This window comes from Mustelus asterias, chromosome 8, assembly GCF_964213995.1.
Source record: "Mustelus asterias chromosome 8, sMusAst1.hap1.1, whole genome shotgun sequence".
In the NCBI taxonomy this organism is placed as follows: domain Eukaryota; kingdom Metazoa; phylum Chordata; class Chondrichthyes; order Carcharhiniformes; family Triakidae; genus Mustelus; species Mustelus asterias.
Window position 1 is genome coordinate 135,042,707 of NC_135808.1, and position 25,738 is coordinate 135,068,444.

At 46.2% G+C, this 25,738-nt stretch overlaps 1 protein-coding gene across 1 annotated transcript in view; it reads right to left on the reverse strand.

Annotated features, from left to right (window-relative positions):
* Positions 1 to 9,527: 9,527 nt before the first annotated feature.
* znhit6 (zinc finger HIT-type containing 6) overlaps positions 9,528 to 25,738 on the reverse strand; it is a 50,433-nt gene continuing 34,222 nt past the window's right edge. Inside the window, exons 9-10 of the mRNA XM_078219019.1 lie at positions 13,699 to 13,823; positions 9,528 to 10,098 (exon numbers count right to left, since the gene is read on the reverse strand). Of these exons, the coding sequence (XP_078075145.1) occupies positions 10,007 to 10,098; positions 13,699 to 13,823 (217 nt within the window). The 3' untranslated portion in view covers positions 9,528 to 10,006. The remainder of the gene's footprint in view (positions 10,099 to 13,698; positions 13,824 to 25,738) is intronic.

Sequence of the window (25,738 nt, forward strand, 5' to 3'; positions counted from 1 at the left end):
TGTGCCCAGCACACTATCATCCCGGGTTATTGGTCTATATCAGGAAGAGTACGGGTCCCAACGCTGACCCCAGGGGAACTCCTCTCTAACCCTTCCTCCAATCAGAACTCCAGGGATGTGAAAGAGTTGGATGAACACAGGGGATCTCAGGAGGGCTGAAGGTTACAGGAATAGAGAGAGGGAGGGAGGCCATCTAGAGATTCGAACATGTGGAAAGAGCGCTGTTTAAAATGGGGGCATTGCTGGAGTGGCAGCAAATATCGGTCAGCGCTGGAATGCAGAATAAGAGAACAGTTATCTTCAGCGCCAGGAATCAAGACAAAATATCTTGCAATAAAATAGTGTTCATAAATACTGTTCAATTTTTAAAATTCCTCATTTCCTATCAAGCAGTGATGCGAAAGTTGACATATTTTGCAACGACAGCGGTTACAGACCTGAGATGACCTTTCCTTTTACGAACAGATTATATTTTATATCCAAGCCACAGAGATTACATTGAGAGGATATGTATGACATTATGAAATTCAATTTAGTGCCAAATGTCATCACTTAAAGAAAAACTTGCTGGTTGGTGGGTAAAAGATAAATAATCATCTCAGATACTGAGAATTTAAAGTTAGCTAACAAGACGTGTTAGTGTTGGAAGTGTAATGTTAATCACGCTTGCAGATTGACCATATTTGGTCACAATACGTTACTGACCAAATGAAATTGGCCCTTTATAATTATTGGATGGATGGTACCTTAGCTGTTTGATTGATTGGGCCGCACAATTCTTCTCTTACTGTGATTGGTGCAATATTAGTGATTTCATAGTTGCTCACACTGTGAATAAAGGAATCTTCAACTCTATTCTTTCAGATCCTTTCACAAGAACTGATCAACACAAAATCCCAACAATACTTAAGATGGCACGGTAGCACAGTGGTTAGCACTGCTGCCTCACAGCTCCAGGGACCTGGGTTCAATTCTCGGTTTGGGTGACTGTCTGTGTGGAGTTTGCACATTCTCCCCGTGTCTGCGTGGGTTTCCTCCAGGCGCTCCGGTTTCATCCCACAGTCCAGGTTAGGTGGGTTGGCCATGCTAAATTGCCCCTTAATGTCCTGGGATGTGTAGGTTAATGGGTAAATATGTGGGGTTACGGGGATAGGGCCTGGGTGGGATTGTTGTCGGTGCAGACTCGATGGGCCAAATGGCTTCCTTCTGCACTGTAGGGTTTCTATGATTCTATGAATACCTGAAGTGAGAAGATTGTTTCTCACATCGCTTTTGCTTTTTTGTACCCTCTCATTCTGGATCCTTTCATGATTGGGGACAGTTTCTGCCTCTCTCCTCTGCCCTGAGCCCTCCTGGTTCTGAAGACCACAATCAAATCTCCTCTCAGGCTTTGATTCTCCGAGGAAAACTCTTTCAACTTGTCCAATCTATCTTCATCCCTGAAATTCCTCATCCCTGGAATCATTCTCGTGAATCTTTTCGACTCTCTCTCCAAGGCCTTCACATCCTTCCTTGTGACGAACACAAGGGGTCACGGGTTCAAGGTGAGGGGGGGCAAGGTTCAACGCAGATGTCAGCGGGACATATTTTACACAGAGGGTGGTGGGAGCCTGGAATGCACTGCCAAGCAAGGTGATTGAGGCGGACACGCTGGGATCATTTAAGACTTATCTAGATAGCCACATGAACAGACTGGGAATAGAGGGATACAAAAGAATGGTCGAGTTGGGCACATGAGCGGCGGAGGCCTGGAGGGCTGAAGGGCCTGTTCCTGTGCTGTATTGTTAGAACATAGAACAGTACAGCATAGAACAGGCCCTTCGGCCCACGATGTTGTGCCGAGCTTTATCTGAAACCAAGATCAAGCTATCCCACTCCCTATCATCCTGGTGTGCTCCATGTGCCTATCCAATAACCGCTTAAATGTTCCTAAAGTGTCTGACTCCACTATCACTGCAGGCAGTCCATTCCACACCCCAACCACTCTCTGCGTAAAGAACCTACCTCTGATATCCTTCCTGTATCTCCCACCACGAACCCGATAGTTATGCCCCCTTGTAATAGCTCCATCCACCGAGGAAATAGTCTTTGAACGTTCACTCTATCTATCCCCTTCATCATTTTATAAACCTCTATTAAGTCTCCCCTCAGCCTCCTCCGCTCCAGAGAGAACAGCACTAGCTCCCTCAACCTTTCCTCATAAGACCTACCCTCCAAACCAGGCAGCATCCTGGTAAATCTCCTCTGCACTCTTTCCAGCGCTTCCACATCCTTCTTATAGTGAGGTGACCAGAACTGCACACAATATTCCAAATGTGGTCTCACCAAGGTCCTGTACAGTTGCAGCATAACGCCACGGCTCTTAAACTCCAACCCCCTGTTAATAAAAGCTAACACACTATAGGCCTTCTTCACAGCTCTATCCACTTGAGTGGCAACCTTTAGAGATCTGTGGATATGGACCCCAAGATCTCTCTGTTCCTCCACAGTCTTCAGAACCCTACCTTTGACCCTGTAATCCACATTTAAATTAGTCCTACCAAAATGAATCACCTCACATTTATCAGGGTTAAACTCCATTTGCCATTTTTCAGCCCAGCTTTGCATCCTATCTATGTCTCTTTGCAGCCTACAACAGCCCTCCACCTCATCCACTACTCCACCAATCTTGGTGTCATCAGCAAACTTACTGATCCACCCTTCAGCCCCCTCCTCTAAGTCATTAATAAAAATCACAAAGAGCAGAGGACCAAGCACTGATCCCTGCGGCACTCCGCTAGCAACCTGCCTCCAATCCGAAAATTTTCCATCCACCACCACCCTCTGTCTTCGATCAGACAGCCAGTTACCTATCCAATCGGCCAACTTTCCCTCTATCCTACACCTCCTCACTTTCATCATAAGCCGACCATGGGGGACCTTATCAAACGCCTTGCTAAAATCCATGTATATGACATCAACTGCCCTACCTTCATCAACACACTTAGTTACCTCCTCAAAAAATTCTATCAAATTTGTGAGGCACGACTTGCCCTTCACGAATCCATGCTGACTATCCCAGATTAATCCGCATCTTTCTAAATGGTCGTAAATCCCATCTCTAAGGACCTTTTCCATCAATTTACCAACCACCGAAGTAAGACTAACCGGTCTATAATTACCAGGGTCATTTCTATTCCCTTTCTTAAACAGAGGAACAACATTCGCCACTCTCCAGTCCTCTGGCACCATCCCCGTGGACCGCGAGGACCCAAAGATCAAAGCCAAAGGCTCTGCAATCTCATCCCTTGCCTCCCAAAGAATCCTAGGATACATTCCATCAGGCCCAGGGGACTTATCGATCTTCAGTTTATTCAAAACTGCCAGGACATCCTCCCTCCGAACATCTATTTCCTCCAGCCTATTAGCCTGTAACACCTTCTCTTCCTCAAAAACATGGCCCCTCTCCTTGGTGAACACTGAAGAAAAGTATTCATTCATCACCTCGCCTATCTCTACTGACTCCATACACAAGTTCCCACTACTGTCGTTGACCGGCCCTAACCTCACCCTGGTCATTCTTTTCTTCCTCACATAAGAGTAAAAAGCCTTGGGGTTTTCCTTGATCCGACCCGCCAAGGACTTCTCGTGTCCCCTCCTAGCTCTCCTAAGCCCCTTTTTCAGTTCATTCCTTGCTAACTTGTAACCCTCAATTGAGCCATCTGAACCTTGTTTCCTCATCCCTACATAAGCTTCCCTCTTCCTTTACACAAGACATTCCACCTCTTTCGTGAACCATGGTTCCCTCACTCGGCCATTTCCTCCCTGCCTGACAGGGACATACCTATCAAGGACATCCAGTATTTATTCCTTGAAAAAGTTCCACTTTTCATTAGTTCCTTTCTCTGACAGTTTCTGTTCCCAACTTATGCCCCCTAATTCTTGCCTAATCGCATCAGAATTACCTCTCCCCCAATTGTAAACCTTGCCCTGCCGTACGGCCCTATCCCTCTCCATTGCAATAACAAAAGACACCGAATTGTGGTCACTATCTCCAAAGTGCTCTCCCACAACCAAATCTAACACTTGGCCCGGTTCATTTCCCAGTACCAAATCCAATGTGGCCTCACCTCTTGTCGGCCTATCCACATATTGTGTCAGGAAACCCTCCTGCACACACTGCACAAAAACTGCCCCATCCAAACTATTTGACCTACAAAGGTTCCAATCAATATTTGGAAAGTTGAAGTCCCCCATGACAACTACCCTGTGACCCCCACACATATCCATAATCTGCTTAGCAATTTCTTCCTCCACATCTCTATTACTATTTGGGGGCCTATAGTAAACTCCTAACAACGTCACTGCTGCTTTCCTATTTCTAACCTCAGCCCATATTACCGCAGTGTGCAGATCCCCCTCGAAGTGCCTTTCCACAGCCGTTAAACTATCCTTGATTAACAATGCCACTCCTCCACCTCTTTTACCAGCTTCCCTACACTTAGTGAAACATCTATACCCGGAACGTCCAACAACCATTCCTGTCCTTGTTCTACCCACGTCTCCGTAATGGCCACAACATCGTAGTCCCAAGTACCAATCCATGCCCCAAGTTCATCTACCTTGTTCCGGATGCTCCTTGCATTGAAGTAGACACACAATTGTTCTTTGTTCTATAGTGTGGCACCCAGAACTCTACACGATACCCCAGCTGAGGCTGAACCAGTGTCTTATACAAGCTCAATGTAACCTCCTGGCTCTTGTACTTGATACTTTACTATCCATTATCTCTACCCATCCTACCACCTCCAATGACTTCTGTACATATGCACCCAGATATCTCCCTCTGTTCCTTTAGAACTTTAGAATTGTACCCTGTTATATATTGTAAACCAATGCATCTCTGTTTGATTCGTCACATGGCATGTAGCGACATCAATGGAGACATTTGTGGGTTTTTCCCTCTCTTCCATCATAAGACCATAAGACCATAAGGCATAGGAGCAGAATTAGGCCACTCGGCCCATTGAGTCTGCTCCGCCATTCAATCATGGATGATATTTTTCTCATCCCCATTCTCCTGCCTTTCCCCCATAACCGCTGATCCCCTTATTAATCGATAACCTATCTATCTCTGTCTTAAAGACACTCAATGACCTGGCCTTCACAGCCTTCTGCGGCAAAGAGTTCCACAGATTCACCACTCTCTGGCTGACGAAATTCCTCCTCATCTCTGTTTTAAAGGATCGTCCCTTTAGCCCTCTGGTTCTAGTTTTTCCTACTTGTGGAAACATCCTCTCCACGTCCACTCTATCCTGGCCTCGCAGTATCCTGTAAGTTTCAATAAGATCCCCCCTCATCCTTCTAAACTCCAACGAGTACAGACCCAGAGTCCTCAATCGTCCTGTAAGCATCAAACACAATCCTGTGAATTTATACTGAGGAGGTAGCTCCACTGAACTGATGTATCATGGTTCATAGAAACATAGAAAAACGACAGCACAAACAGGCCCTTGGGCCCACAAGTTGTGCCGAACATATCCCTACCTTTTAGGTCTACCTATAACCCTCCATCCTATTAAGCTCCATGTACTCATCCAGGGGTCTCTTAAAAGACCCTATTGAGTTTGCCTCCACCACCACTGACGGCAGCCGATTCCACTCGCCCACCACCCTCTGTGTGAAAAACTTACCCCTAACATTTCCCCTGTACCTACCCCCCAGCACCTTAAACCTGTGTCCTCTCGTAGCAGCCATTTCCACCCTGGGAAAAAGCCTCTGAGAGTCCACCCGATCTATGCCTCTCAACATCTTATACACCTCTATTAGGTCTCCTCTCATCCTACGTCTCTCCAAGGAGAAAAGACAGAGCTCCCTCAGCCTATCCTCATAAGGCATGCCACTCAATCCAGGTGCCGTTCTGTCTAAAACTGGCATCCTGTATTGTTACTGCAGCAACATAATTGCTCCTAATTGCTCGACTGTTCTGCTATTTACAGTGATTTCCCCTGGGGTTTTGCAGAATAGAGGTTGATTAGATTGATTGACAGGTGAGGTCACATGACTGGATGGAGCTAGGCTTACGCAGAGAATTTAAGCTTAGTTGCTGTTTAGATGTTGCTTTGAGTTGTTAGAAAGCAGTGCCTCTCTTTTCCCCTCTCTGAAGTTGGACACTGGAATCTGCCAGGAAACAAGTCACTTTTTCTGAGAAGTTGCTCTTTTGGAAACTGCAGAGAGAAGTTGCCCTTTCTGTCTCTGAAGTCTGAAGATTGGGAGCTGCCAGAGACTAGGTTTACTTTTCTGAAGTTCTGCTGTTTGAGGATAGATCTTTCTCTGGAAACTGCTGTCTGGATCTCTGTTCAGAGGTGTTAAAAGGCTGGAAATAGAGCATCCAGGTAAGCATATCTGTTTTTGGTGCTGATGGGTTCTAAAGAAAGGATTGTCTATGGGGAATACTGCTCAGTTGGAACAACAGAGATAGCTAGCTATTAAGAATTATACTTTGCCAAGTTTAAGTATTTTAATTGGTAAAAGTTATACTAATTCTTTTTGTTATTTTTTTAACTGTGTTCTTAAATAAAGTTTGTTTCGATAAAAGCATCCTAGTGGGTGAATTGAATCAAACCTGGAGTGAAACACCTTATATTTGCACTAATGCCAAAACAAAATGTAAAGGTTAGGGTCTAGGCTAACTTCATAATACAGCTTGGAGTTTCTGATCTGGTTCCCAACATGAGGAGTGGACCAGGGTGTTAATGAGGGAACTGCCTCTGCAGAACTGTGTAAGGGGAGGGGAGGGAAGGATGGTGTCATCATGAAGGTGGCGGAAATGATAGAGGATGATGTATTGGATAAGGAAATTGGTCAGGGAGAACGTGAGGACAAGGGGAACCCTATCAAACGTGCCATGGCACCGCTCATGCTTGCTGGGTAAGTATTATGTCCAAAGAAACCTAAAAATGTGTTTTTGTGTAGTTTGAACAGAAAAAAACCTCAACTTTAGACAAGACAGAGTTTAACAAAATGTTATTAGCTGCTGACACCGATATATCACAGCTGTGGCAGATGTTACAATGCAATTACATCACAAGATCATTGCAACACACCCAAAAATAAAATCTGGACAAGATTACTTTTGATGTGGGTGGTATTGTTTGACTCATGTTACTGGTGATGTTCCCATGTTGACTTCACTTGAGTCAGTTCCAACACACTGTCGTGATAGTGCGATTGCGAAGAGGACATTTGAGGGTGTCAATCTGTAGGAAGTGGATGAATAAAATTGCTGCTTTGTTTTAAAGTTTACATATTCGAGCTTCCCATCTGAGTTAATGGTAGGGCGTTGGGGAGAGTACAGAACAGAGAGATCTGGGGGTACAGGTTCATAGTTCCTTGAAAATGGAGTCACAGGTGGACAGAGTGGTGAAGAAGGCATTCGGCATGCTTGGTTTCATTGGGCAGAACATTGAATACAGGAGTTGGGACATCTTGCTGAACTTGTACAAAACATTGGTAAGGCCACACTTGGAATACTGTGTACAGTTCTGGTCACGCTATTATAGAAAGAATATTATTAAACCACAAAGAGTGCAGAGGAGATTTACTAGGATGCTACCGGGACTTGATGGTTTGAGTTATAAGGAGAAGCTGGATAGATTGGGACTTTTTTCTCTGGAGGGTAGAAGGCTGAGGGGTGATCTTATAGAGGTTTATAAAATAATGAGGAGCATAGATAGAATCAAAGTCATAGAGGTCTACAGCATGGAAACAGGCCCTTCGGCCCAACTTGTCCATGCCGCCTTATTTTTTAAACCCCTAAGCTAATCCCAATTGCCCGCATTTGGCCCATATCCCTCTATACTCATCGTACCCATGTAACTACCTAAATGCTTTTTAAAAGATAAAATTGTACCCGTCTCCTACTACCTCTGGCAGCTTGTTCCAGACACTCACCACCCTCTGTGTGAAAAAAATGCCCCTCTGGACACTTTTGTATCTCTCCCCTCTCATCTTAAACCTATGCCCTCTAGTTTTAGACTCCCCTACCTTTGGGAAAAGATATTGACTATCTACCTTGTCTATGCCCCTCATTATTTTATAGACCTCTATAAGGTCACCCCTCAGCTTCCTACGCTCCAGAGACAAAAGTCCCAGTCTATTCAGCCTCTCCTTATAATTCAATCCATCAAGTCCCGGTAGCATCCGAGTAAATCCTTTCTGCACTCTTTCTAGTTTAATAATATCCTTTCTATAATAGGGTGAGCAGAACTGTACACAGTATTCCAAGTGTGGCCTTACCAATGTCTTGTACAACTTCAACAAGACGTCCCAACTCCTGTATTCAATGTTCTGACCGATGAAACCAAGTATGCCGAATGCCTTCTTCACCACTCTGTCCACCTGTGACTCCACTTTCAAGGAGCTATGAACATGTACCCCGAGATCTCTTTGTTCTGTAACTCTCCCCAATGCCCTACCATTAACTGAGTAAGTCCTGCCCTGGTTCAATCTACCAAAATGCATTACCTCGCATTTGTCTAAATTAAACTCCATTTGAGATCAGCTTGTCAATATCTTTTCCCAAAAGTAGGGGAGTCTAAAACTAGAAGTTTAAGGGGAGAGATAAAGAAGTGTCCAGGGGGGCAACCTTTTCACACAGAGGGTGGAGAGTGTCTGGAACAAGCTGCCAGAGGTAGTAGTAGAGGCAGGTACAATGTTGTCTTTTAAAAAGCATTTAGACTGTTACATGGGTAAGATGGGTATAGAGGGATATGGGCCAAATGCGGGCAATTGGGACTAGCTTAGGGGTTTAAAAAAAAAGGGCGGCATGGACAAGTTGGGCCGAAGGGCCTGTTTCTATGCTGTAAACCTCTATCTGCCGTAAACATCAACTCAACTAAAAATCCAAACTGGTACTGAACCCTGAGCATCTATCACCTGCGCTCACTGACCCGGTCTGACAACCCCTCCCACACCTTCCCCCCCCCCCTCTCTCTCGCTTCCTATCTCTGCCACAATCCTTTACACTCCTTCAACTCTGGACTCGCACAAAAGTCTGATTTTCATCCATAGAATGGGTACAGCACTGACGGAGGCCATTTGGCCTGTGAGGCCAGTGCTGGCCCTTGGAAGGTGCAATTTGCCTAGCGCCATTTTTCTGCATTTTCCCCAGAGCCTTGCAAATGTTTCCACCTCAGATAATGATCCAGTTCCCTATCGAATGCTTCAATTGAACCTGCCTCCACCACATTCTCAGGCAACACGTTCCAGATCCTAACCACTTGCTGTGTGCAAACGTTTCTCCTTGTGTCTCCATTCCTTCTTTCGCTCTCATTCTTGATCTTTCCACCAATGGGAAAAGTTTCTCCATATCAACTCTGTCCAGAACCCCTCATGATCTCGAACACCTCAATCAAATCTCCTCTTAACCTTCCCTTCTGTAAGGAAAAGATCTCCAGTCCCAACCTCTCTACAGTCCCAACCTCTCCAATCTTTCTACATAACTGAAGTTTCTCATCCCTGGAACCATTTTTGTGAATTTATTTCCGAACTCTCTCCAAGGCTCTGACATCCTTCCTAAAGAGCGGTGTCCAGCATTGGACACAATTTTCTAGTTGAGGCTTAACCAGTGTTATGACCATTCTGTGTCCCCATCGATACAGACCAGAATGCAATAATGTGGATAAAGGTGGTTGGGACACACTGCTGTGCAGACAGGTTTTTACAGATCGTGTTGTCATTTTCTGCTCTCCCCTGACATTAAGGGAAGCATCAGACTGCAATTCATTGAGGTGATGTGAAAATATACGTTTCAGGGCTGGGTGTGAAGGAAAACAATATTATATAGTTAAAACAAATTTATTGTTGAGAACTCATTAAAAATACAAAAATGACACTGCTGTAAAATATTATTGGACGGTGTTGAATGCACGAGAAGCAACTATTGAAATTGACCGCACATCACAGTTTCATTCAGTCAAGAAAGTCTTGGCCAGTTTGCAATGTCCGCACTCTTATTGCAATTGGTTTAGGAGTTGTCCCGAATTTCTCCTTCTTCCACCGAACTCTCTGAGGAGGAGTCCGTACTGTCCTGAGAATCTTCATCTGAGTCTGAGTCATCTGGTTATGATCGCGGGGAGAGGGGGGAGGGGGGTTGAGGGGGGAGGGGGGTTGGGTGGGGTGGGGGATGTGAGTGAGTGAGTGGGTGGGCGGGGGAGAAAGAAAACACACGTTATTGTGTAATGAAAAAAGCTTGAACCTACTCGCTCAAGAGTCAGGCTCAGATGTGCTGACAGACCACATTGAACAGAGTTGATAATTGGCGACATTTGGATTCAAATACAATCTCTGTGGTCCAAATCTTCCGAATATTTCCTTCCATGTCAAGTGTTGTTTAATTCCATTCCTGTGAAGTGCCCCATGGCACTTTGCTATGTTAAAGGCATCGTACAAATGGCACCGAGAGAGTGCCACACTGTTGGAGGTGCTGTCTTTCTCTAAGATGCAACATACAAAGACACGGTTTGCCTGTTCAGCTGTGGGAGAGGTTCCCGGGGTGGGGCACGGATTTATCTCAGTGTCTGGACACAGCCATCGCTGAACTGACACCAGCAAAGCAACTCAACCAGTTTCTCAGCCAATCCGCTAAGGCTGCCACGGGCAAACTGTTTTCATGCAAAATGGTGACTATTGCTTCAAAGAGAAATTATAATGACATCTTTGAATATTCCTGCCTGAGATGGGTATGTAAATGAGCTGAAGCTGGACCAGATAAGTTTCCAATACATTTCATAGAATTGTAGAGTATCAGCATCTCAGGAAGGCGGTTGAAAAAGCTGTCTAATTAATCCCAGTCCATCGCCCTGCAACTGATCCCAATCTCCAATTCCCTTAATAGAACATAGAACAGTACAGCACAGAACAGGCCCTTCGGCCCACGATGTTGTGCCGAGCTTTATCTGAAACCAAGATCAAGCTATCCCACTCCCTATCATCCTGGTGTGCTCCATGTGCCTATCCAATAACCGCTTAAATGTTCCTAAAGTGTCTGACTCCACTATCACTGCAGGCAGTCCATTCCATTCCACACTCCAACCACTCTGCGTAAAGAACCTACCTCTGATATCCTTCCTATATCTCCCACCACGAACCCTATAGTTATGCCCCCTTGTAATAGCTCCATCCACCGAGGAAATAGTCTTTGAACGTTCACTCGATCTATCCCCTTCATCATTTTATAAACCTCTATTAAGTCTCCCCTCAGCCTCCTCCGCTCCAGAGAGAACAGCCCCAGCTCCCTCAACCTTTCCTCAGAAGACCTACCCTCCAAACCAGGCAGCATCCTGGTAAATCTCCTCTGCACTCTTTCCAGCGCTTCCACATCCTTCTTATAGTGAGGTGACCAGAACTGCACACAATATTCCAAATGTGGTCTCACCAAGGTCCTCTACAGTTGCAGCATAACGCCACGGCTCTTAAACTCCAACCCCCTGTTAATAAAAGCTAACACACTATAGGCCTTCTTCACAGCTCTATCCACTTGAGTGGCAACCTTTAGAGATCTGTGGATATGGACCCCAAGATCTCTCTGTTCCTCCACAGTCTTCAGAACCCTACCTTTGACCCTGTAATCCACATTTAAATTAGTCCTACCAAAATGAATCACCTCACATTTATCAGGGTTAAACTCCATTTGCCATTTTTCAGCCCAGCTTTGCATCCTATCTATGTCTCTTTGCAGCCTACAACAGCCCTCCACCTCATCCACTACTCCACCAATCTTGGTGTCATCAGCAAATTTACTGATCCACCCTTCAGCCCCCTCCTCTAAGTCATTAATAAAAATCACAAAGAGCAGAGGACCAAGCACTGATCCCTGTGGCACTCCGCTAGCAACCTGCCTCCAATCCGAAAATTTTCCATCCACCACCACCCTCTGTCTTCGATCAGACAGCCAGTTACCTATCCAATCAGCCAACTTTCCCTCTATCCCACACCTCCTCACTTTCATCATAAGCCGACCATGGGGGACCTTATCAAACGCCTTACTAAAATCCATGTATATGACATCAACTGCCCTACCTTCATCAACACACTTAGTTACCTCCTCAAAAAATTCTATCAAATTTGTGAGGCACGACTTGCCCTTCACGAATCGTGCTGACTATCCCGGAATTATCCGCATCTTTCTAAATGGTTGTAAATCCCTTCTGAAAGTTATTATTGAATCTGCTTCCACCACCGTTTCAGGCAGCACATTCCAGATCACAACAACTCACTGCGTCAAATAAATTCTCCTCATCTCCCCCTCTGGTTCTTTGCCCATTCTGTTCAATCTGCCCCTCCCCTCAGGTCACTGACCCTCTTACCTCTCGAATATAGCTGAGGAGAGAGGCATGTTGCTGAACCTTTTCATCTTGTACTCATCAGGACATACACAAGAAAGTCAAATTTCAAAACATCATAAAAACTTGCACTACAGGAGAAAAGGGTGTGTTTCCGTCCGGGGTGCTCTGGGCTGATCTCAGTTCAGGTCAGATTTTGGGCTTCACTGCACTAGGTTTCAGTATTATTACAGAGAAAGTAAGGTTATTTGGCAAGTAGACTGAATGGCTGAGGCGTTACCATGGAGAAAGTGAGAGGGAACTATGGACTCCCCAAGTTCCCGGGTAATTCAGAAAAGACGCAAGGCTTGGACACATTCCTTTTGTTTGCAGTGAATGGGCTCCAGCAAGCGTCAGGGAGGGAGTGCTGGGCACTTGGGGAGTTGACAGGTTCCCCATTACTTTCTCCATGGCAACACCTTGGCCAATCAGAGTTGACTTGCCAACCAATCAGCATCCTTTCTTCTTGTGGTATAAACTGTGATGGTTTGAAATTTGACATCGTGTTTGACCTGATGAGTGCAGGATGAAAAGCTTCAACATGTTTTTATTTTCAGTAATAAACAATTTCTCCTTATTTACTCGATCAAAACCTTACATAATTTTGAACATTGTGATCAAATCTTCTCTGCTCCAAGGAGAACAATCCCAGCTTCTCCAGTCTCTCTATATTTACTGAAGTCCCTCATTCCTGGGAACATCCACTGCACCCTCTCCAAGGCCTTGACATCCTTCATAAAGTGCGGAGCCCAGAATGGACACAAGTTTACAGTTAAAATTTATTTATTAGCGTCATAAGTAGGCTTACATTAACACTGCAATGAAGTTACTGTGAAAATCCCCTAGTCGCCACACTCCGGCGCCTGTTCGGGTGCACAGAGGGAGAATTTAGCACGGCCAATCCACCTAATCAGCACGTCTTTCAGACTGGGGGAGGAAACTGGAGTACCCGGAGAAAACCCACGCAGACACGGGGAGAACGTGCAGACTCCACACGGACAGTGACCCGAGCCGGGAATCGAACCTGGGTCCCTGGGGCTGTGAGGCAGCAGTGCTAACCACTGTGCCACCCACAGCTGGGGTTTAACCAGTGATTCTGATAAGTTTCAGTGTTATGTCCTTGCTTTAGCACCTCTATCGATAAAGCCCAGGATCCCACATGTGTTTTTAAACAGCCTTTGCAATTTGTCCTGTGACTCTCAAAGGTTTCTTTCTGCAAAGCCCATGTCTCACTTCCCGCACCCTGTTTAACCTTCTCATATATATATATTGCTTATCAAACACAGTTCTTGCTGCTGCTTGTTAGAGAGGAGTTTTAAGAATTGAGATAATTTACCATCGTTGAGTAACCTGTATTGTAGAGAATTCCTTTTCAATATTACGTGCAGTGTAGGATATTCGATAACCGTCTTGTGGCTCAGATTTTTCATAAGGCTTTGACGTGAATCCAGCTCATGATACCTGGAAAAGAAAGTTTACAGTCACCTAATTCAAAATTTTTAAAGCCAATCGTAATTGATGTAAAATATATTCCCTTTCTGCAGGGTAAGGGTTTTTTTTTGCAACAACACCTTGCATTTCTGTGGCACCTTTAACTGTCCCAAGGTGCTTTGCAGGAATGTTAACGGGCAAAATGTGACACCAAGTCCCCGAAGAAACATGGGGGCACAGGAGGAGGTGCAGGTTGGAAGGACCACCTTAACGGTGAGGACAGAGGCAGGCAGGTTTAGGGAGCTTGGAGCAACTGAAGATAGAGGCCAACATTGGGGCGATTACTCACAGAATTGCTACAGTACAGGAGGCCATTTGGCCCATCATGTCTACACTGGCTCTCCAAATGAGCATCATGGCTTAGTGCCATTCCCCCGTCTTTCCCTCCGTACCCCTGAACATTGTTTCTATTCCAATAATCATCTCATGGCCTCTGGAACACCTGGATTGAAGCTGCCTCCGTCATACTTCCAGGCAGAACATTCCAGACCCCAACCACTCGCTGGGTGAAAAACATCACATTTGCTTCTTTTGCAAATCACTTTAAATCTGTGCCCTCTCGGTCTCGATCCTTTTCCGAGTGGGAACAGTTTCTCCTGATCTATTCTGTCCAGACCCCTCATGATTTTGAACGTCTCTATCAAACCTACTCTTAGCCTTCTTCCCTCCAAGGAGAACACTCCCAACCTCTCCAATCTATCCTCATAACTAAAGTTTCTCATCCCTGGAACCATTCTTGTAAACCTCTTCTGCACTCTCTCCAATGTGTTCACATCCTTCCTCTAATGTGACCAGAACTGTACACAATATTCCAGCTGAGGTCTAACTGGTGTCTTGTATAAGTTCAGTATAACCTCCTTGCTCTTGTACGCTATGTCCCTATTGATGAAGCCTAGAATACTAGATGCTTTAACTGCTCTCTCCACCTGTCCTGCCGCCTTCAATGACTTGTGCATTCATACATCAAGGTCCCTCTGCTCCTGCATCTCGTAAAGAATTTTACCCCTTATTTTATATAAAATTGAAGTTGTCCAAGAGGCAGGAATTAGAGGGTCACAGATACCTTGGAGGGTTGAAGTGCTGGAGAAGGTTACAGAGATAGGGAGGCTCAAGGCCCTTTGTCAGAGGTCATACAGACTTGAACCGTTGGCTCTATTCTCTCTCCACAGAGGCTGCCGGACATGCTGAGATTTTCCAGCATTTTCTGTTCTTGTTTCAGATTCCAGCATCTGCAGTATTTTGCTTTGATCACATTGCTGTGCGTCTGGAGTCACATGTAGGGCAGACTGGCTAAAGATGCCAGATTTCATTTCTTAGAGGACATTAAGTCAGTTAGATGGGCTTTCATAACAATGCAATAGCTTTATGGTCACGTTTACCAATAACAGCTCTTTTATTCCCAGATTTTTAAAAGAAAATGGAATTGAAACTCTAATGGTGGCTTGCTGGAGTTGGAAAATTATGATCCCTGGATTATTAGGCCAGTCACCTGGATTTCTAGTCTACTAAGATAGTCATTAGACCAGCATATCTCCAGTAACATAGGATTTTTTACAGCTGGAAGATGTATATCTGACAGGACAGCACTCCCTCAGCAGTGCCCTGAACTGCTGGTCAAAATTATGCACTGTGTGTCCTGGAGTGGGATTTGAACCCATGCCATTCTGGCTCAGTAATGAGGATCATAGAATCATAGAAACCCTACAGTACGGAAAGAGGCCATTCGGCCCATCGAGTCTGCACCGACCACAATCCCACCCAGGCCCTACCCCCAAATCCCTACATATTTACCCACTAATCCCTCTAACCTATGCATCTCAGGACACTGAGGGTCAATTTTAGCATGGCCAATCAACCTAACCCGCACATCTTTGGACTGTGGGAGGAAACCGGAGCACCCGGAGGAAACCCCCGCAGACACGAGGAGAATGTGCAAACTCCACACAGACAGGGACCCGAGCCGGGAATCGAACCCAGGTCCCTGGAGCTGTGAAGCAGCAGTGCTAACCGCTGCGCTATCGTGCTGCCCAGGGAATGAGCTCAGAACATTTCCTCTTCATATACTTTACTCTCTGAGTCATGATTTGTGGTTATTTCTTACTATTAAATATTTAAAACTATAAATTGCATGTCCATTATTTGCCATTCAGTTTTGCTATGTCAACAGTCACAGTGTAGTCGCATCCTCTAGCCAGCAGGTGGCGCTCAGCCACCTCACATAGAAATCTGGCCAGCGGCCCAGCTGATGTTTCTGGTCCACATGAGCCTCTTCCCATCCCTTTCCACCTAACACTATCCTTCTATTCCTTTCTCCCTCATGTTATCTATACCGTTCGCCTCAACCACTTCTTGTGGGTAATGACTTTCACATCCTCACCACACTCTGGACGATGAGGTTTCTCCTGAATTCCTTACACAATGTATTAGTAATTATCTTATAATCGAGTGTTCGTCTCCCCCTCAAGGAGGAATCATCTCCTCTACCCTATTGAACCCTTTCATCATCTTAACAACCTCGATCAGTTATCCCTCCCGTCTAGAGGCCTGTTCAATCTTTCTGATTTTTCCAATCTCTCAATTCTGGGATCATTCCTGAAAATCTTTTTTTTAATGTTAACTCCAGTGTCTTATTACAACATGAAGCTTAGAGCAATGCTCAATGCTCCATCGTCAACTAACCAAGGTTTGATACAAGGTGAACACAACCTGGAAACAAAGCCTGGTACTCTGCTTTGTTTTTAACATGGCCTCATTAATCTGCATTGCTACGTAAATGATCTTTTACTGAGGGATCTCTGATTTGATTTATTATTGTCACGTATTATTACAGTCGGTGGCATAATGTTTAGCACTGCTGCCTCACAGCGCCAAGGCCCGGGGTTCGATTCCCGGCTTGGGTCACTGTCTGTGTGGAGTTTGCACGTTCTCCCCGTGTCTGCGTGGGTTTCCCACGGGTGCTCCGGTTTCCTCCCACAGTCTGAAAGACGCGCTGGTTAAGGTGCATTGACCTGAACAGGCGCCGGAGTGTGGCGACTGGGGGAATTTCTCAGTAACTTCACTGCAGTGTTAATGCAAGCTTTACTTGTGACTAAAAAAAAATGAAAAGTATTGTCTCTTGCGTGCTATACAGAGCATACTGTTCATAGAGAAGGAAAGGAGAGTGTGCAGAATGTAGTGTTACTGTCATAGCTAGGGTGTAGAGAAAGACCAACTTAATGCGAGGTAGATCCATTCAAAAGTCTGGCAGAAGCAGTCTATCCCATTTCGAATCCTATCATCAAAGCAATATTTGGCCTCTGTAAATTTTACAGAAAAACTAGAAAATTCCAATAATCAGCAATTTGTTTCTTATGAAATAAAGCTTTCGGAACCAGACAACTGAAGCTTCACGATTGCCTGTTTTCTATCTAAAGTGCTCTCAATCTGGAGGACCACAGTTACCTGCGTGCTGCAGCATGCTGAGATACCCTAAGACCACGGCACAGAATGACACACTATCTGTTAGAGAGGTCCATGTGTGAAACAGAAAGTCTTTCCTGATGTTTTTATTGACCAAAGTCGAATAGTGGAACCTCCCAGACTCCACTCAAAAATAACAACACAGTCATCTTGACGCAGTTGGGGAAAAGTGGAAGTTGCTTTTTGTACAGTTGCCACTGGTCTGTTTAGGAGTTTGTTGCACATCTGCTAACATCTGCTTTGAATCTTCTTGTGTTGTAATTGCAAGCAGTGATCTAGATAAATACCATCCTCTGAAAGGAATTGACCAATAATATAATACACACGAGGCTTCCAGCAATGAGAATATAAACACAAAGACACTTCCTTCATGACAAAAAAATGCACAGACGCACAACGTTTCAGGGAAGGAGAGAATGAAAATGACCAGATCAATGGGAGAGATCCAGCAAGTGTAAAACTGCTGAGGATCTCGGGACTTGTGGCTTATTTTAACTTTGACAAATCAAATGTAACCTCTGGAGTGTGTGGTCTGGACCAGGATGTGAATGCGTCAGAGAGAGTGCAGAAGAGGTTTACAAGGATGGTTCCAGGGATGAGAAACTTCAGTTAAGACCAGGGTTCAGGGACGCAGACACCTGCACAAAGAAGGCAAGTATCTTTATGATAAAACACGGCCTTCACGATTGGTTGGACCATAAGACATAGGAGCAGAATTAGGCCACTCGGCCCATCGAGTCTGCTCCGCCATTCAATCATGGCTGATATTTTTCTCATCCCCATTCTCCTGCCTTTTCCCCATAACCCCTGATCCCCTTATTAATCAAGAACCTATCTATCTCTGTTTTAAAGACACTCGATGACGTGGCCTCCACAGCCTTCTGCGGCAAAGAGTTCCACAGATTCACCACTCTCTGGCTGAAGAAATTCCTCCTCATCTCTGTTTTAAAGGATCATCCCTTTAGCCCGAGGTTGGGCCCTCTGGTTCTAGTTTTTCCTACTAGTGGAAACATCCTCTCCACGTCCACTCTATCCAGGCCTCGCAGTATCCTGTAAGTTTCAATAAGATCCCCCCTCATCCTTCTAAACTCCAATGAGTACAGACCCAGAGTCCTCAACCGTTCCTCATACGACAAACTCTTCATTCCAGGGATCATTCTTGTGAACCTCCTCTGGACCCTTTCCAAGGCCGGCACATCCTTCCTTAGGTTTCCAGTGCCTTACCATTTGGTGTCAATGGGAGTAGAGTCCAGTTCTGAGCAAGACACTAAGGAAAGATGTGAAGGCATCAGAGAGGATGCAGGAAAAAATCCCAAGAATGGTTCCCAGATCTCCAGTCACGGGGCTCAATTGGAGAAAAGCAAATTACTGTGGATGCTGGAATCTGAAACCAAAAGAGAAAATGCTGGAAAATCTCAGCAGGTCTGGCAGCATCTGTAAGGAGAGAAAAGAGCTGATGTTTCGAGTCCAGATGACCCTTTGTCAAAGAGGACTCAATTGGAGAAGTATTTTCAGGAGAGGTCTGAGTGGAGACCATACAGAGAGACGGAAAATGATGAGAGGTCTGGGCAGGGTAGATGAGGAGGAACTGTTCCCATTGATGGAAGGACGTGGCTGCTGTGTGGAGGAGGAGCTGGCAGGAGGTGTGACAAACCAGTCTCTCATCAGAAAACTCCCACCCGTCTGAACGTGAAGCTGCTTCTTTCGTCAGCAGAATTTGACGTTTCCTATCAGTGACTTTGTAGGTGAGGTCTGGCAGTTAAATTCCCTGCACGATCTTCCCAATGGGCTCCTGCATGCCCCGACTTCCCTGCACCTTTACCATGGGAGAGGCCAGAGCCCCTCCCCAACCTGTCCTTGCCCCAATTGAGGCACTTAAATGGCCAATGAGTGACCAATGATGGGCCCAGCCTTGGTTTTTAGGGAGGCGGGAGGAGTTTAGGGGGGAATGAGGAAGCTGGAAAAGTGACCCTGGCCTCCAGTGGGAAGGGGGAGGATGGGTTTGTGTCTCCATCAACAGCATCCTTTCAACATGGGGCACCCCCACCCCTGGCAAATGTCTGGCCAGTGTGTGTGTGTGTGGTCTATCCCCCTCCTCCTCCCTCAGGCCTCCCTGTCAACACTCCCACACGCCCTCTGGGTTTCACCTCCTCCTCCTCACCCCAAGATCTTCAAAGCTTGACTCGCTCTGGAAACTGCTTGCAATCAGATTGGCTGGCAGCTCTCTGAGGCGGGACTTCCTCCCGGGTGAGGGACAGAGGTCCAGTCTTCAGCCAATCAGCACTCATTAGAGTGTTAACATGGCTGCAGGGCAGGCTGTGGCGGCAGCTCTGTGTCCACCACTGAGAGAATCATAGAATCCCTATAGTGCAAAAGGAGGCCATTCGGCCCATCGAGTCTGCACCAACCACAATCCCACCCAGGCCCTACCCCAATACCCTCTAACCTCCACATCTTGGGACACTAAGGGGCAATTTAACCTGGCCAATCCACCTAACCCGCACATCTTTGGACTGTGGGAGGAAACTGGAGCACCCGGAGGAAACCTATGCAGACACGGGGAGAACGTGCAGACTCCGCACAGACAGTGACCCAAGCCGGGAATCGAACCCGGGTCCCTGGAGCTGTGAGGCAGCAGTGCTAACCACTGTGCCACCGTGCCGCCCCGATATGTGGCAGGAACGGAAACTCCAACATCTGGGAAATGCCGGTCCATATGTCTGTAATGCACCCGCACACAAGTTCATCTTTCTGTAACTGTTTTCCAACCATTTTAATGTATGTTATATAAATCCTCCATCGCCTCACCCTGACCATCTCTGGAATCTCCTCCAGCCCCACAAGCCCTCACCTTCTCTGTGTTCTGCCGATTGCGGTCTCTTTACCATCGCCAATCTCCATCCCTCCACCAACGGTGGCCGTGGCTTCAGTTGCCCGGATCCCAAAAGCTCCCGAATATCCTCCCCCCAAACTCTGGGTCAATCTTTCCTCTCAGAATCATTGACAAAGCTTTTGGTCATCTGCCCCAACACCTCCTCATGTGGCTCAGTGTCAAATTATGTACAACAAGGAATCCCGTGAAGCACGCTGGGATGTTCGTTATGTTAAAAGGTGTTATAGAAATGCAGGTTAGTGTTAGTTTTCTTATAAGGAAATTTGGCAAGGCCCCTATGACTCTCACCAACTTTTACAGATGCACCATAGAAAGCATTCTTTCTGGTTGTATCACAGCTTGGTATGGGGCTCCTGCTCTGCCCAAGACTGCAAGGAACTACAAAGGGTCGTGAATGTAGCCCAATCCATCACTCAAACCAGCCTCCCATCCATTGACTCTGTCTACACTTCCCGCTGCCTCGGCAAAGCAGCCAGCATAATTAAGGACCCCATGCACCCCGGACATTCTCTCTCCCACCTTCTTCCATCAGGAAAAAGATACAAAAGTCTGAGGTCACGTACCAACCGACTCAAGAACAGCTTCTTCCCTGCTGCTGTCAGACTTTTGAATGGACTTACCTTGCATTAAGTTGATCTTTTTCTACATCCTAGCTATGACTGTAACACTACATTCTGCACTCTCTCCTTTCCTTCTCTATGGACGATATGTTTTGTCTGTATAGTGCGCAAGAAACAATACTTTTCACTGTATGTTAATACATGTGACAATAATAAATCAAATCAAATATATTTCCAGACATTACTGTGAAACTTGACTAAAATCTAAACCTCGTGCCAGCAGCTCCTCTCCCAATCCTGCCGGTCCGATTCTGTGCACAAAGGTCATTTTGAAATTCATCTTTTATTTCCACAGCTCGGATGGAAGCCCAGTTGGTCCCAGGGCGGGTCCTCAGCTCCCTCCCTCACACAGTGAGCTACGGGCAGCGAGATATTCCCCAGGACATTGGGAAGTCAATTCCTGTTCTGCCACTTGAGGTAGGGACAGTTTGCTCTGTGTACGCAGCTTGCTGGCAACCTCTAGTGGCGAAGGGAGGATAATGAATAAAACTCCAGGAATGAAGACAGAAAACTTTAGAAACACACTGTGGGGTCCAGCCCACAAACACCGGCCTGTACCCCACTTCACTAACCCTGTACCCCGCTTCACTAATCCCGTACCTCGCTTCACTAACCCCGTACCCCGCTTCACTAACCCCGTACCCCGCTTCACTAACCCCGTACCCCGCTTCACTAACCCCGTACCCCGCTTCACTAACCCCGTACCCCGCTTCACTAACCCCGTACCCCGCTTCACTAACCCCGTACCCCGCTTCACTAACCCCGTACCCCGCTTCACTAACCCCGTACCCCGCTTCACTAACCCCGTACCCCGCTTCACTAACCTCGTACCCCGCTTCACTAACCTCGTACCCCGGTTCACTAACCTCGTACCCCGGTTCACTAACCTCGTACCCCGGTTCACTAACCTCGTACCCCGGTTCACTAACCTCGTACCCCGCTTCACTAACCTCGTACCCCGGTTCACTAACCTCCTGTGTGTCTCCAGCAAAGCCCTTCCACACTGGTGTCAGCTTTCAGCTGATTACACCCCACACCACATGTCACCCCATCCTCTCCCATGCCATGCCATCCCACTCTCCCCATGCCACCCTGCACCGTTCCTCCAGCCATCCCCCACCCCACCCTACCCCACCCCATGCCCTGACTATGGTCACCCTATTATAGAAAGGATATTATTAAACTAGAACGAGTGCAGAAAAGATTTACTAGGATGCTACCGGGACTTGATGGTTTGAGTTATAAGGAGAGGCTGGATAGACTGGGACTTTTTTCTCTGGAGCGTAGAAGGCTGAGGGGTGATCTTATAGAGGTCTATAAAATAATGAGGGGCACAGATCAGCTAGATAGTCAATATCTTTTCCCAAAGGTGGGGGAGTCTAAAACTAGAGGGCATAGGTTTAAGGTGAGAGGGGAGAAATTTTTTCACACAGAGGGTGGTGAGTGTCTGGAACAAGCTGCCAGAGGTAGTAGGAGAGGTGGGTACAATTTTGTCTTTTAAAAAGCATTTAGACAGTAACATGGATAAGATGGGCTTAGAGGGATATGGGCCAAATGCGGGCAATTGGGACTAGCTTCGCGCTAAAAACTGGGCGGCTATAAACCTTTATGATTCTATGATCTCCAGCCATCCCCCCTGCCACCTCCCACCCTCCCCTCACCCCACACATAAGAACATAAGAACATAAGTAATAGGAGCAGGAGTAGGCCATCTAGCCCCTCGAGCCTGCCCCGCCATTCAATAAGATCATGGCTGATCCATACATTCCTTCCCTTTCAGTTCCAAAGCTCTGGCCGATGTTCATTTACACCCAGCTTCCTCTGCTCCTGTACCCTTTCACCCCTTATTTTATATTGTCACTCCATGTTCTTCCTCCCAAAATGCATCACCTCGCACTTCTCCACATTAAACTCCATCTGCCGCCTATCTGCCACTCCATCAACTTGTCTCTGTCCTTTTTAAGTTCTACACTATAGTCTTCTCAGTTTACAATACTTCCAAGTTTTGTGTCATCCACAAACTTTGAAACCGTCCCCTGCACATCAAGATCGAGATTGTTAATCTATATCAGGAAAAGCAAGGCTCCCAATACCGACCCCTGGGGAATTCCACAACAAACCTCCCTCCAGCCTGAAAAATATCCATTGACCATTACTCCCTGCTTTCTATTCCTCATTAGTTTTATACCCACATTGTTAGAGGCCCAGCAATTGCATCCCTCACCTCCCTGAGGAGTCTCAGATAGATGCCATCTGGCCCTGGGGATTTGTCTGTCTTAATGTTTCCTAACAAATCTAATACTTCCTCCCTTGTAATTAAGATTTTTTCTAACGGGTCAACACATCTCTCTGAGACAATACCAGTCAAGATGTCCCTCTCCTTTGTGAATACTGATGCAAAGTATTCATTTAGGATCTCTCCTACATCCTTTGGTTCTAAGCATAATTCCCCTCCTTTGTCCCTGAAAGGTCCGATTCTTTCCCTAACAACCCTCTTGTTCCTAACGTATGTATAAAATGCCTTAGCATTCTCCTTAATCTTGTCTGCCAAGAACATTTCGTGACCCCTTTTTGCCCTTCTAACTCCCTGTTTGAGTTCTTTTCTACTTTCTCTGTATTCCTCCAGTGCTCCATCTGTTTTTAGCTGCCTGGACCTCATGTATGCCTCTTTTTTCTTTTTGATTAGACCCACAATTTCACTGGTTATCCACGGCTCTTGAATCCTACCTTTTCTATCCTTCCTCTTTACAGGCACATGCCTGTCCTGCAGTCCTATCAACTGCTCCTTAAAAGACTCCCACATGCCAGATGTGGATTTACCCTCAAACAGCCTCTCCCAATCAACAGCCACCAAATCCTGCCTAATCTGGCTGTAGTTAGCCTCCCCCCAATTCAGCACCTTACCCATAGGACAACACTCATCTTTTTCCATTACTGTCCTAAAGTTTACAGAATTGTGGTCACTATTTGCCACATGTTCCCCTACTGCAACTTTGATGACCTGACCGGGCTCATTCCCCAGAACTAGGTCCAGTATAGCCCCCTCTCTAGTTGGACTGTCAACATATTGTTCCAAAGAACCTTCCTGTATGCATTTTATAAATTCTTCCCCGTCCAGACCCCCAGCCCTAAGCGATTTCCAGTCTATGTGAGGGAAATTAAAGTCTCCCCACTACAACAACCCTATTTTTTCTGCACCTGTCCAGAATCTCCTTACATATCCGTTCCTCAACTTCCCGTGGGCTGTTGGGAGGCCTGTAGTACACCCCCAGCATAGTGACTGCGCCCTTCCTGTTTCTGAGCTCCACCCACAGTGACTCGTTACCTGACCCTTCCATATTGTCCACCCTCTGTACCGCTGTAATATGCTCCCTAACCAGCATTGCTACTCCCCCACCTCTCCTCACCCCTCCTCTGTCTCACTTAAACACTTATACCCCGGAATATTCAGCTGCCAGTCCTGTCCTTATTGTAACCAAGTCTCCGTCACTGCAACCACATCCAAGTTCCGCGCAAGCATTAAGGCTCTAAGCTCGTCTTAGAGATAGGATATATGCGCATTTAGAACTGAATAATCTCATTAGCGATAGACAGCATGGTTTTGTACGAGGGAGGTCATGCCTCACAAATTTGGTTGGGTTTTTTGAGGAGGTGACAAAAACGATTGACGAGGGAAGGGCCGTGGATGTCGTCTACATGGATTTTAGTAAAGTGTTTGACAAGGTCCCTCATGGCAGGCTGGTGAAAAAGGTTAAATCTCACGGGATAAAAGGTGAGCTAGCTTGATGGGTGGAGAACTGGCTTAGCCATAGAAGTGGAGATGCCGGCGTTGGACTGGGGTGACTGGGTGTTGGACTTTAACCTGGTGTTGTGAGACTTCTTACTTAGCCATAGAAGACAGAGGGTATCAGTGGAGGGGTCTTTTTCTGGGTTGGAGGTCTGTGACTAGTGGTGTTCCACAGGGCTCTGTACTGGGACCTCTGCCGTTTGTGATATATATATATAAATGACTTGGAGGAAGATGTAACTGGTGTGATCAGTAAGTTTGCGGACGACACGAAGATTGCTGGAGTTGCGGATAGTGATGAACATTGTCAGAGAATACAGCAGGATATAGATCGGCTGGAACATTGGGCGGAGAAATGACAGATGGAATTTAATCCAGATAAATGCGAAGTGATGCATTTCAGTAGATCTAATGTAAGGGGGAGCTATACAATAAATGGCAGAAACATCAGGAGTACAGACACACAGAGGGACCTGAGTGTACAAGTCCACAGATCCTTAAAGGTGGCAGCACAGGTGGAGAGGGTGGTGAAGAAGGCATATGGCATGCTTGCCTTTATTGGACGGGGCATAGAATATAAAAGTTGGCATTTGATGTTGCAGATGTATAGAATGTTGGTTAGGCCACATTTGGAATACTGCGTCCAGTTCTGGTCGCCACACTACCAGAAGGATGTGGAGGCTTTGGAGAGAGTACAGAGGAGGTTTACCAGGATGTTGCCTGGTATGGAGGGTATTAGCTATGAGGAGAGATTGGGTAAACTAGGGCTGTTCTCACTGGAAAGACGGAGGATGAGGGGCGACCTAATAGAGGTGTATAAAATTATGAAGGGCATAGATAGGGTGAACAGTGGGAAGCTTTTTCCCAGGTCGGAGGTGACGAACACAAGGGGTCACGGGTTCGAGGTGAGGGGGGAAGGTTCAACATAGATGTCAGGGGGATGTATTTTACACAGAGGGTGGTGGGGGCCTGGAATGCACTGCCAAGCAAGGTGATTGAGGCGGACACGCTGGGATCGTTTAAGACTTATGTAGATAGCCACATGAACAGACTGGGAATAGAGGGATACAAAAGAATGGTCTAGTCGGGCACATAAGCAGCGCAGGCTTGGAGGGCCGAAGGGCCT